General features: G+C 38.1%; 1 protein-coding gene across 1 annotated transcript in view; it reads left to right on the forward strand.

Annotated features, from left to right (window-relative positions):
• The window catches only part of MDFIC2 (MyoD family inhibitor domain containing 2), a 141,065-nt gene that overhangs the window by 1,728 nt on the left and 123,819 nt on the right, over positions 1 to 15,518 (forward strand). The window contains exon 2 of the mRNA XM_056108022.1: positions 607 to 694. Within this exon, the coding sequence (XP_055963997.1) occupies positions 607 to 694 (88 nt within the window). The remainder of the gene's footprint in view (positions 1 to 606; positions 695 to 15,518) is intronic.

Here is a 15,518-nt window from a genome sequence, read left to right on the forward strand (position 1 = left end):
TGCAGCTCCCCTTTCCCACATTTGAGCCTCTTCCTTTTGGAACACACAGGTAAGTATCTGAGCTACCTATCAAAGTGCGCTTCCTAACCCATTCCATGCTCCATGCGGGCCGTGAAAGTCAAATGCCAAATGCCGGGCAGTGCAGCTGCGGAGTAGGTCGCTTCAATTGCTCAGAGGGCGCAGGCAGGCCAGGTAGGTCAGAAGCTTCTCATCTGACCCCATAAATTGCTGCAAAGGTCCTTTTGGGTTCTATTCCTGTGTATATCTTTGTAGCTTGCTTTTCTGTTAGAAATACTCAAGCAGCAATTCTTTCTACAAATCTGTGCTAGTTGTTAATGTGCTATTCTTTCAAAGTCAGAAATCAGAAGTCTTAGAGAAAGCTTTACTGCTGAATGATTAAATATCATAGAGTTTAGTCTTCAATGTCATTGTTTCAGAATATTAAAAATTGGCAAAATATAAGATTTCAAGTTAGACAATGACTAGAAAACTAGAAAGTTAACTTTTCCTCCCTTTAATATGCCAGTTTTCTCTAAATATAAAATTCGATGCTGTAAATTGGGTTCTTAATGAATTTTTTATATCACAAATTTTGTTTCCACTTAGATGTCAGAAACTGAGTTGGAAAAGAAAAAAGTAAGAACTGCTGAGCATTTTGAAAATGATAAAAATAACATTTCTTGGTTAAAGGAAGGTAAGTCCTCTTGCTGATGATTTGCTCTCCATATGAAAATTATGCTTTTTGCTCATAAATAAAAAAGTGTAGGAGGAGGAAAAACTCACTCCTGCAGTTTAAATGAGATTAGAACGTCTGATTTTATTTTTCTCTGTCTTAATTTTCTTGTATTTTTCTTTTCTTTTCTTCTTTTTTTTTGGCGTATGGATTGTTGGAAGGTTTTTAAAAATAAAATTAAACCTGTGTACTCTGCGTTGCAGTAAATATAAATTATTTTGTTGGTAATATTGCCTCTTTTCAACTCAGCTGTACCTCTGATCCATAAAGTTCAAGGTGTGCTTCAGAATTTTCTTTGTTATTAACTATAGAGGAGACTATGAGGATAAGTCTTCTCAAAAAAATAATTACAGATAAGAATGCATGCTGTAGGAAGTAATGTCTACAAATAGAATCACCATTCACAGCAATTAGAGAAGCCACCTTCCCAAGGGACAATGCTGTCAGCCACAGGCACTGCATGCCTAAGATGGTTGCTGGAAATACGCATAAATCGATATGTTCTCCTTTGATGAGTACAAATTTGTGCACTTTTGAAAATAGGCATGAACTCATGACTACTTACTAGAGGGTTTGGTTTTATAATTGTTCCTTTTATGTATACCTTTATATATTTTTAAACACTTTCTTGCACTTTATCTAAATAAGTGTGTATATCGTTTATACTATTTTATAAATCTATTCATTTGCAAAGGGAGAACCCCGGCTGGGGGTGTGGCTCAGTGACAGAGTGCATGCACCACATGTTGAGGACCTGTATTCAGTTCCCTGGCAGAGGGGGCTGGGCAGGGAGGACAATCATGGGAGGCATTAATACATATGTTCAGTAAATTCTACAACACCAAAACAAAAAACTCAACAGTGTCTTCTAATGATTATACTGAATCATTGTAACAACCTTATGAAACAAAAAGTGTCCCTAATCTCCAACGGAAGAAAGCGGATTCTCAAAGTTTAATTTAAAAAATTAGAAATGAAGGGACTGGAGTCATAGCACAGTGGGCAGGGTGTTTGTCTTGCACACGGCTGACCTTGCATCCCATATGGTCCTCCAAGTAACGCCAGGAGTAATTCCTGAGTGCAGAGCCAGGAGTAACCCTGGTGCATCACTGGGTGTATCTAAAAAGAGAAAGACAGATTAGAAATGCCAGGACTGGTTAGGGAGCTATTCAGTTTGTGTAACTCCACAGCAAGTGGATTTCACAACCATCGTAAACAGTGTCCCAAAGGAAAAGCTGTAGGAACTGGAGTGATAGCCCAGTGGATACTGCACTTACCTTGGACACAGCCTACTTGTGTTCAATCCCCAGCATCCCATATGGCTCCTGGAGCACTTCTAGTAATAATTCCCGAGGACAGACCAGGCAGGAATAACCTCTGAGCATCACTGGGTGTGGCCAAATAAAACGCAAAGGAAAGGCTATTTAAATTACTTGTCAGAATATGCTCTGTGCTCAAAAAGTTTTCCTTCAGAATTTAAATAAATATTTCTATCTTCATGCTTTCATCTTCATCCCCCTTTTTTAGGGGAGGAGTGGGAAGCAGGAGATGGGATATCCCAAGAACTAAACTCAGGGCTCTGTACATGGGAAGAATGCCCTCTAGCCCGGAACCTCAGCCCTAGTCCCTCAATTCTATATCCTAATCCAATTCAATGCCCGATTTAAATTTTGAATTTACCCTTTTTTGTTTGTTTGGTTGTTTGGGGGCCACACTCAGTGATGCTCAGAGCTTACTCCTAGCTATGTGATCAGGAATCACTCGTGGCAGGTTTTAGGGACTTTTCTGGGGTGCTAGGGATTAAACCGGGTTTGGTTGTATGCAAAGAAAGCACCCTATCTGCTGAATTATTGCTCCAGGCCCCCAAACTTTTACCTCTTAAAATAAAAATAATTTATTTTCTCTGATGAACATGTAAAACATTTAATAGCTACCTCAGAACTGTTTTTGACAGAAAGTATACTTCAGGACTTCAGGATAAGAGCTGATGTGACCATAAGTCATTTTCTTTTAATAGCCTGAGGAACAAGACTTTATTTTATTTCTTTTTAATAAAGTATCTCTTAAGAAGAAACTTTTAAGAATCAATATGGAAGTAAAACATTAAACTTGAGTAGCTCTTGTGAGCTCCAATCCATGAAGACAGAAGTTTTCTTCACTACACATTACAGTTAAGTTATAATATATTTTTTATTCTAAGTGGATCCATACTATCAATATCTCACATAGAAATAATGATGGAATTGATAGATCAATTGTTTTTATTTTTTATAATTATATCTATTCAGTAGAGTTCAAATATTGAATTCTTGTGTTCTACAAAATCTAATTGCCCAGGTTAACTGTCTCATTTTAGACATTTCATTTAAGTAATATTCAGATTATGTTTACTGTGCTTCATAAAAGAACCAGATATAGGCTGGTGTCAGAGGTTCATTTTTGTAAGTATGGGACTTTCGTTTGATTTCAGTTTCCTCATAGAATCCCAAATAATTACTGGATGTGGTCCCGGAGGCTCCCTGCACCACAAAAGCTGAGTAATATCACATCATGGATTGAAATATTGAACCACTAGACCCAATTGACAGAGTATTGCTAGAAATGTTCTTCAGACTGTCTGAGCACTGTTTGAAAATCTCACAAATATAAAAATGAATAAACTTTTAAAGTAGTTGGGGCCTGGGATATGGCACAAGGGTTAATCCACTTGCCTTGCACATGTACTTTTTTGAATCTGAGAATCATGTATGGTGCCCCAAGCACCAACAGCAGTAATTTCTGAGTACAGGGCCAGGGGTAATCCCTGAGCACTGGTAGGTATGATCCAACCCCATCCTCCCCTTAGTAGAACCAATTGCTAGATGACAACACTACACCTTAATTCAGTATTATCAGTTTGAATTAGTTATTTTTTAAAAACACAAATTTCTTGTCTTTTGTGAGGAGGAAGGTCAGGTGTTGGTACTCAGGGCTTCCTCCTAGCTAGGGCACCCAGGGGTCACTGCTGGCAGTGCTTAGGAGCCATATAGGGTGTGAGGGATCAAACTTGGGTCGGCCACAAGTGAGAAAGTACCTTGCCTGCTATACTATCACTCCAGCCCCCATACATGTCTTTTTTAATGTTAAGAAAACGCATAGGTCTTGGCTTAGTATCTTTAAAGGCAATATGGCATAGTGGAAAGTGATGTAAGTATGCTTTTTAAATCTCATGATAAATATTTATTTTCTACGTGGTTGTGGCATATTGCTTGACCTGCTTAACCTTACACTTTTGTTTTCGGAGTCAGATTCAGATATGCTCTAGAGCTTAATTCTTGCCCTGAGCCCAAGGACTGCTCCTGATCATGGGGGACCATAAGCAGTGCTTGGGATAGAAGCCTGATTGGCTATATGTAATACCAGCGTCAGCCTTCGATTGTTTTGTTGCAGACCATAGTGCTTGCTTTATGAAATTACGAGAGAGAAGTTTTATTGTTTGTGATTATGTCACTCTATTAATTCAAAATAATATACTAACATTATGAGTGCCTGGTTTATACTTTGAATAATCTACCGTAGAAATGGCATTGTGCATTTATTACTTTGTCTGAGCTTCTTTATTTGGTTCCTTGTTGTGCCCACTATTGCCCCCATTTTCCAAACTGAAACAGTGAGTATCCATGAAATTGTGGATCTGGCTCAAACTTATTAAGTAAGATGTTCAGAAACACTTTGAGAGGCCAGAAACAGAATATAGTAAGTCGGTAGGGTTCTCCTCTTCCTTGCAGAGAACCCAGGTTTGATCCCTAACTTCCCATATGGTCCTCTGAGCCACACCAGGAATAATGCCTGAGTGAAGAATCTGGAATCAACCCTGAGCACAGCAGCTTGTAGCTCCCTGAAACAAACGAAAAAGACCGCACTGAATTTTGAACCTGAGTCTTCCAGTTCCAAATTATTTTCTTTGCTTTAAATTGAGTAGTGATCAAAATAGTGGAAATAACTTCACAATTATCATTAAGCAGTATCTTAAGTTTATCAAGCCCCTTTTAAGTATGAAATAGAAACTTTAAAGTTGTTCTAACAATTTTTTACATAAATAGCAAAAGTGGTTGCTTTCCACATCACAATGTCTCTTGTCCTCTATAATTTCATCTGAATGTTTAAAGCGTAACCATCTTGCTTTCCAAAGAGGCTCTTATTTGCCTTCCAATTTTCCTCAGGTAAATCACATTCCTGATGGTCCGGAGATGGTTTCAGAGAGCTGCTAAGACCACATAAACAGCTACATTCCACAACTAGGGCAAAGTTTTGAGAAACATACTGGCAAATATAAAAATGCACCCATTGTAAATTTAGCAGAATTCTATTTTATCTTCCATAAAGCCACCAGGCATTTTTTTTTATCGTAGTTGATCATATTGCCTTTATTGTCTGGATTCCTGCCTAAAGGAATTTTATAGAACACAAGTGGAGCTCAAGAACAATGTTTTGGAGTCAGATAGACAATTATAAGGGATTATACATTGAGAAGCTTGTTTTGTATTATTTTTGTTTTGAGAACACCATTCCATTGGTGCTCATGGATTATATGTGGCAAGGCTACATGGACCACATGTGGTTCTGGGGATCTAACCTGGGTCTGATGCTTTCAAAACAAGTGCCTTACCTGCCATATTGTCTGTAAATCTCCTAAAAATATGCTCTGTAGCACTTTAGCACTGTCCTCCCATTGTTTATCGATTTGCTTGAGCAGGCACCAGTAATGTCTCCATTATGAAACTTGTTACTGTTTTTGGCATACCAGATACACCATGGGGAGCTTGCCAGGCTCTGCCATGTGGGCAGATTACTCTCGGTAGCAGAAATATGCTCTAAACAAAGAAATAAAATCTGACTTTGAAATATACAACAACAAAAAAATTATCTGCATCCTGAGCGCAATCTTGAAGATGGTCGTGGGCTATTTGCAGAGAGGGTAGATTAGGCAGAAATGCTGGAAGTAAAGGTATCAGAAGGCAGAAAATGTCTGATGTGGTGCTAGAAATGAGCATGTTGCTAATAACCAGTGCATGAATCAACATGAAATGGTTTGGAGGATCAAATCAGACTGAGTCCTAACTATATTTCAGAGAAACAGAAGATCTGGATTGTCACCAAACGTCTAAAAGTAGGGCCTGGGTATCAGAGAATTATTAGGCGTATAAATCTGTAATGTGTACCAAGTAGGCTGGAACAGGAAAAAGGAAAGGCTAAGAATACAAGGGTTAGAGATAGTTTAATATAGAGATATATCCTGTAGCTCTCAAGTGAGAAAAATGTGAAGAAAAGTTATAACCAGGAGAAGAAAACAGGAAAATGGGAGAAACTTTATAAAAGAAAAATTTATATAACCTAGAAACTGGGGAGGGGGGCAGGGAATTACAGGTGGAATAAGATAGCATGTAATACTCCATTAAGTCATAGAGCATTCTGGGTAAGCATTTCAGTGCTTGTGTCTTACACCATTTGACTCTGAAGAGAAACATCAAAATGAAAGGATGGAAGACTTTAAATTGTTGCTATTTTTAGTTTCAATTCACAGTTATTGTCAGTGTTTGAACTGCACACAATTTCTCATTGCGTCTTGTAATTTTTCAGGAGAAGAAGGAAATCTGTATTTTATGTGAAATATCCTGATTTCAAAAGGTTAAGTAAGAAACAATTAAAACAGTAAAAAACATCACTAAGAACAATTTTAACAAAGTTCAATGAGTTTATTATAGTCTGTAAGCCACCAGTTTATAACTCCTACCCTAAAAGTTACCATCTCTAAGCAAAGATTTATTACAATTTATTGAAAAGTAGTTTTACATAAATATTGATCTTGGTGAACACATTTATATGTCTTGTGCAAAACTCAAGGTGATTGTTTGACTAAAACTACAAAATTATGAACATTCAAATAAAGTTGTCTTTCAAAAGATTTGTTATCTGTAGTTATTTCAGTGAAGCATTTTTTTGAGGATTATAATAAATAGAGTAGGAAATAAATTCATTCCAAGTTACAAGTGTGCCCTTAAAGTACAAAGATATAGTTCTATATTCTTCTACCCAGGCATTGTTTCTGCCTGGGTAAAGAACAATTAGTAAATTGGATAAGAAAATTAATACTTAGAGAAAATCTTTGAGTAAAGAATGGAAAGAAGTCAATGAACAACCTTTCTCTTACTTTCCTTAAATGCCATGCATTGAAAAACAAGGAAGATGAGAATTTTGCAGTTATTTTGAATTTAGCCTTCACATGATGACTATAATCTTTAGTGAATTCAAAATTATTATTAGATACAGTTTTTGGCATTTTAAAACATGCCAAAAAACTCATTTATCAGTAATACAGAGAAATTGGATGATCAGTGTCTTAGTATCCCCATGCACCGATTATCACTTAATCAAAATTAATGAGCATTGAATATTAGGAATCCAAACTATTAGAAAATATCTTAAATATCACCCAAATGATGTTGTAAAACACCCTTTTCAATATAACGTAAAGCACAAATACACATACAAGAAATCCATTGCATTCTTTACAAAAACTTGTTTACAATGAGATTTTTTTTAAAGTATCTTCTGTTTTTATTGCAACTTAAATTTATCAGTGGTCCTTTGTTAGTGAATTTATTTCATTCATTAAAAAGAATTTTATATCATGACCATAACATTTATGAAATACGTATTTTATTTAATTTAGCATTCTTCTGATGAGACTCCTCTTGAACTGACAGACAATGTGTGAGGCAAAGAGACAAAGATGCCAAAAAATAAAATGTCACAGTTCCTGCCCTCAAGGAACTCATGTATTTAAGTGCTTTAATATAATGACTAAATATTAATCCATGTTAATTCTCTCACTTAGATAATTATCATTTTTAAAAGACTTTTTTGTGTCTAGCTTAAAAATTAAGCCATTTAATGCCTATTTTAAATTGTTAATTTCCACAAATAGAATATCTTAAGACTCCTCTTACACAAAAATGAATCATTAGCTTTTATTTCTGTAGTCTTCATTAACTTATAACAATGTACTACATAAATAATCAAAATAAGCTGAGGAAAAGGCTACAGCCAAATAGAATGCTGTTTTATGTTTCATTTTAAACATAGCTAAAAGGAAAATTAATTGAAACTATGGCTTCGAGTCATGTGACTAAAATAGCTAAACGCCGGGCCAAGGAGATGATTCAAAGAGTTGAGCACACGCTTTGCATGCAAAAAGTTCAGGTTCAGTTCTAGAAGCCCCATGCTCCCCTAAGCACCCAGGGAATGACCCCAAACACTGACCTGGGGATTACCCTCAAATATAGCCAGATATGCCACCCCAATTAATTTTTTTGTAAATTTATTTATTGAATTACTGTGAGAACAGTTACAAAGCTTTCGGGTTTAAGTCTCGGTCATACAATGATGAAACACCTATCCCTTCACCAGTGTACATTTTCCACCACCAAAAAACCCTGTATTACCCCCATCCCACCCCATCCCACCCCCTCCCCCTACCTGTGTGGCATATGATTTCCATATTACTCTCTCTCTCTACTTTGGTTACATTCAATATTTCGACACCAGACCCACCATTATTATTTGGGATTTTACCCCAACACTCAGACCTGCCAAAAAGTCAACATTAGACAATTTGTTTTCTATTGCTCATTATGACTAGCATGTGATGAAGCAGCCATGCGATTTTGGAATTTCGAAATTTTAATAATTAAATCTGGAGGGATTTCTGCCAAAAGCTACTGGGTTCCGAATTTCATTTGTGTGTCTCTGGGATCATGGCTGTTAAGAAGCTTGATCAGTAGCCAAAGGGGCCTTTCGTGGGCACCAACTAGGGGTTTTGTTGGGGTGGGGGAGTCAAGAGCTGGCACCATCCCATCCCATGAGGCCTCACGTGTCTCGTCACTGCTGGCCCATACCTGACTGTACAATGGCCTCTGGAAGATGGTGGTCACTGAGCCGCCAGGGGAAATAGGCAGACGGACGACACCTTTTTTCCTCCTGGACACCCCAATTAATTAATTAGAAGTACGGAATAAGATCATGCCATAGGGTAATTATTTGAAACTTTAAAACAAGATATGCAGTAGAGATTAGAGTGGTGAAAAGGAACTTCTGAGGGAAAGACGTTTGGATTGAGATTTATATAACAAGCAGGCGCTCCTATTGAAGTCTGCAAACAGTACTTGAACAGGGAGAAGAGCTTGTGTAGAGAATCACTCAGTGTGGCAGACAGGAAGAAAGAAAGGGAAGAAGGAAGGGGGATATTGTATGATGGCAATGCTGAGTGAAAAAAAATGAAATCAACTGGCAACTGGCTAAAGATAGGAGAATCAGAAGATGTGGGTGAATCAAATTAAGTGGCAAATGTCTATGACACATTCCAGTGAAAACTGCTAGTTGGGCAATATGATACCTGCTACACTAATGTTAACAGAGTATTCCTGCTTTGAGACTTTTCTTAGGTAGAAGAATAAAAAGGATTCAAATGATGGAGAATGAAGGAAATTAAAGTGAGATTTGAGGTATACACAAGGAATGTGGAAGGAAAGTATATGTCGTGTTCCCAAAAGTGAATGGAAACAAGAGTGGGTGAAACATCTTGATCAATAGAAAGATTTGCACTTGATTGCCATGGCGTGTGATCAGGGATACAGCCTAGAGTCTCTCATAGGTCTTTCTCAGCATTGTGCACTTCAACAAACCCATTTTGTATTGTCTACTAATATTCACTTTGTTTCACTAATTCACATTAACTTTTATTTTCAAGTGATCGCCCAAGCAGTGATCAGGGTGTCAAGGGCTAACCCCAATGATACTCAGCCGATCTAATATAGCTCAGTGCTTGTGCTGGTGATGTAGTGAAGCTCAGGACCTATTGGAAACTACCAGGGCAACTCAGGCCGTGTTTGGAAGTCACCAAGGCTACACCCAAAAGTGCTTGGGTCTCCATATGTTACCAGGTATTGAACTTAGGGCATCATATATGGAACACATGTGATCTAATCTTTTGTTTTATCTCTATCACACACACACACCCCCAAACACACATACAAACAACTCCCACACTCCACTTTTACTCTGAAAGGAATGCTAGGTAAACAAACTGATGATATATGAGTTTGAAATTATGGGGGGGAGGGCAAGAAAGATAGTAAGAAAGTTGCCTTTCCTGCAGCTGTCCTAGGTTCAATCCCCAGCACTACATATGGCCCTGGAGCACTACCAGGAGTCATACCTGACTGCAGAGCTAGAAGTAAACTCTGAGCAAAGCTATGTGAAAATCTCCTTTCAAAATTAAAAAAAAAATTTAATTCCAGTTTGCGATCTACAAGTTGGAGGCATTAGTCAACTACTGGTATAGTTTTTTTTTTTTTTTTTTTTTTTTTTATTAGTGAAAAACCATGAGGTACAGTTATAGGCTTACAAATTTTGTGCTTGGGTTTCAGTTATACAATGATCAAGTCCCCATACCTCCACCAGTGCCCGTCATCCATCCCCATGGGTCCCAGCATCCCCCCCCCCTCATCCCCCCCCCCCCCGTCCCATCCTGCCTCTGTGGCAGGGTATTCCCCCTTGTTCTCTCTCTCTTCTTTTGGGTACTGTGTTTTGCAAGAGAGGCTTTGAGTGGCAATCATGTTTGGTCTATCGACTACTTTTAGCATGCTTCTCCCACCCTGGGAGGGCCCTCACAACACCCTTCATTTGGTAATCTCTTCTCTATCTGAGCTTCCTTTTCACCTAGAGCCTGTGGCTGGCCTTCCATTCATGGAGCAAAATTCCTGGTACTAATCTCAGCCATTCCTGTGTGTCACTCTCACTTTTTGTTGCTTTATGTTCCCCAGATGAATGCAATCTTTCTGTGTCTATCCCGCTCTTTCTGACTCATTTCGCTTAACATGATACTTTCCATGTAGTACCACTTGTATGTAAATTTCATAACTTCATCTTTTCTAACAGCTACATAGTACTCCATTGTGTAAATGTACCAAAGTTTCTTTAACCAGTCATCTGTTCTTGGGCACTCAGGTTTTTTCCAGATTCTGGCTATTGTAAAGAGTGCTGCAATGAACAAACAATTGCAGATGTCACTTTGACTATACCTTTTTGCCTCTCTGGGATATATTCCCAGGAGTGCTATAGCTGGGTCAAATGGCAGATCAAATTCTAATTTTTTGAGAGTCGTCCATACTGTTTTCCAAAAGGGTTGGACCAGCCGGCATTCCCACCAGCAGTGAAGGAGGGTCCCTTTCTCGCCACATCCGCGCCAGCACCGGTTGCTTTTGTTCTTGTGGATGTGGGCCAGTCTCTGTGGTGTGAAATGATATCTCATTGTGGTTTTGATCTGCATCTCTCTGATGATTAGTGATGTAGAGCATTTTCTCATGTGCCTTTTTGCCATTCGAATTTCTTCTTTGCGAAAGTTTCTGTTCATTTCCTCACCCCATTTTTTGATGGGGTTGGGTGATTTCTTCTTGTGGAGTTTAACCAGTACCTTGTATATCCTTGATATCAACCCCTTGTCGGATGTGTACTTGGTGAATATCCTTTCCCATTCTGTAGGCTGTCTTTGTATTTTGGTCACTGTTTCTTTGGAGGTGCAGAAGCTTCTTAGTTTAAGATAGTCCCATTTGTCTATCTCTGTTTTCACTTGCTCAGCCAGTGGCGTGACATCTTTGAAGATACCATTAGCTTCAATATCATGGAGAGTTTTGCCGACTTTGTCTTCAATAAACATTATGGATTCTGGTATAGTTTTAATCCATGCCAAGACTGGGAGGGAAAGATAGTAAGAAGGCAAGGCAATTTCATGGCCGAGCTGGGTTCAATCCCTATACTCCATATGGTCCCCTGAGCAGGCAGGATCAGTAATAATCTCTGAGTACAACTGGGTCTGACCCCAAAAAACAATTTTGAAAAAACTCTGAAGCATTGATGTCTGAAGACAAGAGCAGATGAATGCCTTATCTCAGATATAGAGAATAAATTCACCATTCCTCCACCTTTTGGTTCTATTTAATTACCATGCGAATGGGTGCTCTCCTCCATTATCAGTGAAGACAAATGCCTCTAAGAGATGTAAAAGGTAAAATGTTAACTTTTAACCAATATACCCAGACATGTTTTCAGCTATCTGGATTCCTCAGTCAAGTCAAATTGGCATAAAAGTAGCCATTTCGTAACTTATGAAGAGGCAATTAGCTTTGTTCTTTCCTGCTAATCAACCAAATTGGTGGTCACCCAGAGAGATTCAGAAGTAATTTGGGTTCTAGGTAATTTTGAAGGTTGGGTAAGACCTAACAGTGCTCAAGACTTACTCCTGTCTCTATGGGTGCCAGGGATCAAACCCATGTCAGCTGAATAAGGCAAGCACTTAAACCATTGTATTACCTCTCTAACCCCTGGGATTAAGGGTTCTGACATCAGAATAATGGAAGCACAATGTTATGTGGCCTCCAAATGAATCTGATCTAAGTACTGATACCTATGAGGCCAATTTTCAGTGCTATGCTGCACAAGGGTTAATATTTTCTTAAGAACCAGACATGTGCTGTTGATGGAAAGCTGAACATTTCAGGAAGAAAAATATCTTACTTAAAGTGAATTTGTCATCATCTACTGAAGTTCAAATGCCAAAATCATTTTTATTGTTAAGGGTGTTTTTTCACGTGTAGACATTTCAGTAAAAGATGGGATCTTCTGTGTTCTCATAGGTCAACAAATTAAATTCCAGGGGCACATTCTATAGCTAATGGTTGAAATTTCTTTTTAACTAAAGTCTATAAAGTAGCAAGCTCATTTCTTACAAAATGATGATGTTGATCTCAGTGGAATAGAAGGCCTAGAAGATGCTATGTCAGCCATGAAACTAGGACTGAATAAATTAATCTGTGAAAAGTCCCAATAAGTTGTTAAAGATCAGATTTAAGGACTCTTTTTCAATGATATTAGGGCAGTACATCAAATCTAGAATGGTCTTAGCTCACCATTATTAATTGCAATTTTATGAACTAGGAATAAAGAGACTGGGAGACAATCTCTCCAGTTTCAACAGGAGGAAGAAAATTATTAATAGCTAAAAACTTTAAGAGATTTATTTCTTTCAGCCGAGATATTCAGTAGTCATTCATTTTTCTATATGTCACAATAGCTGTTGGTGTGATATACTTAATCGACATTAGTCTAAAGAACAGTCTTAGAATGAGAGAAAAAGTTCCTTATGTTCTATGCCTCAGGAACAAGGGTATTCGATTTCTTGTAAATTCTACAAAGAGATACTTTAGTTTTATATGATTATGGCCCATTTCTTTCAGCTTAGGAACAGCTTTTAGAAGGAATACATTCTCTAATAAAATGCACCTACACTAGGTGTTCATCAGACCATTAGTGAAAAAGGGAATGTGAATAGAGCAAATGAAGACATCACATACAGGCATAAATCACTTCAACCATTTTAGCCATTATTTAAGCCTGTCAAAAAGTAAATGTGCAGCAAAGACAAAAAGCAAGGGCAATGACAGTAGTTTTTCAGTGTATAACTTCAAGAAAAAATAAAGAGGACAACTCGTACAGGCGTAATATTAAATAAGACATCAGACAATTCTTCCTCTTGAGTGAGTTCCTGTACCAATGTGGATTTAAAAAGACATAGCTATTTGAAAAGGCAAGACATGTGCTTTTTGGTATCTAATTTCAAACAATGAGTAATAAGAAAGGAAAACCTACACTTTGGCTCTTCATTTACTTACTAAGGTTATTTTCTTTCTTATGTTCAGAGTATTTAATATTAATGACAGAAAATAAGTTATTATAGTTACCAAAATATAATGTTAATAACAAAACATTTTGAATAAACATTTCATAAAAATACAAAAAAGTATTTATGAATATACTATTTTTTATTTATTTTTTTATTAGTGAGACACCATGAGGTACAGTTGTAGACTTACAAATTTTGTGCTTGGGTTTCAATTATACAATGATCAAATACCCATCCCTCCACCAGTGCCCATTTCCTGCCACCACGGATCCCAGTATCCCTCCCACCCCCATCCCCCCCATCCCACCCTGCCTCTGTGGCAGGGCATTCACTTTTTAAGGATGAAAATATAACAAAATAGCACAGTGGTAAGGCATTTGCCTTGCATGCAGCCAGCCTGGCCGAGCCAGGTTCAATTCCTCCACCCATTTCGGAGAGCCCAGCAAGCTACCGAGAGTATCTCGCCCACACAGCAAAGCCTGACAAGCTATCCATGATGTATTCAATATGCCAAACACAGTAATAACAAGTCTCAAAAAATGAAGACGTTACTGGGCCCGCTCGAGCAAAGCGATGAACAACGGGAGGACAGTGTTTTATTAATACCACACTTAATAGCAAAGAAACAAATTGTACTCATCATAAATGTTAAAATTAATTTCATATATATCTGAATTTCAGAGAAAATTCAGATTGATAAATAACTTATTCTTACTTATAAAATAATAATTTGCTTTACAAAATAATGTTACATTAAATTCTGAATCCACAAAACTGATAATTGGGGAAACTAAATATTAACATATTCTCTTTGACATTCGGAGAGCCCAGCAAGCTACCGAGAGTATTCGATATGCCAAACACAGTAACAACAAAGTCTCCAATGGAGACGTTACTGGGCCCGCTCGAGCAAATCGACGATCAACGGGAGGGCCTTTACCTTTACCTTTACCTTTGACATTCAATTCAGACAATAGCAAGTTCATAAGCTCTATTTGAAATATAATAAAATGTACACAAGTTGAGTGGAATTTTCAAGTATCAAAATTTTCACACATAAAACCATATGATTTGATATGGTCCCACCCAATTTCTTAAATAGATTCAGACTTCGTTAAAATGAGACTGGACTTAATTTTGTTTTTAATGAACTTAAATATATTAGGACTAAAACACCAGTACTAAAGAGTCATTTGAAAACTGCATTTTACTGTACCTGTGAGGCGAGTGCATCAGCAGCCTGATGGTGCCTTCAGACTTCTAGATATCACCAAATTGCTGCTGTGCCTTTGGCCAGACCCCTACAACTTGGGGCCAAGTTTACCAAGAAAGTAAACAGCCAAAAGTTAGGTATGTGGGATAGACCCACCCACAAACCACCTCCGGTTCAGCAATATAATTGGAGGCAAAACCTCTCTGGTTCCTGAACAAGCTGCTTAATGGCCATGATCCCAGAGACTCAGAAACAAATCTCAGAAACCAGAGGCTTTTGGCAAAAATTAGTAGATTCCCCACAGTAGGTTACTGGCGCCGGGCCACCCCACGGGGGAAAGGGTGCTGTCCCTCCGCCTGCTTGCTCTTGGTGCTTCGGTGGCTGTCATTCACTAGAAGACATTGGACAGTCAGATTTGGGCCCACAGTGATGAGACACGTGGGGCCTCATGAGATGGGGGTGGAGCCAACCCTCTCCTCCCTACTCCAATGAGTCACTGCCCACGAAAGACCTCTCTGGCTCCTGATCAAGCTGCTTAATGGCCATGATCTCAGAGACTCAGAAACAAATCTCAGAACCCAGCAGGTTTTGGCAGAAACCCCTCCAGATTTATTTTTTAAAATTTCAGAATTCCAAAATCAAGCAGCCACTACTGCGGCCACATGACATCATATGCTATTCATAACCAGCTATAGAAAATAAATTGTCTATGGTTGCCTTTTCTGCAGATCTGAGTGTTGGGGTAAAATCCCAAGTCATAATGGTGGGTCTGGTGTCGAAATGTTGAATGTGAT

This window comes from Sorex fumeus, unplaced genomic scaffold (genome assembly GCF_029834395.1).
Source record: "Sorex fumeus unplaced genomic scaffold, SorFum_2.1 ptg000191l, whole genome shotgun sequence".
NCBI lineage: Eukaryota > Metazoa > Chordata > Mammalia > Eulipotyphla > Soricidae > Sorex > Sorex fumeus.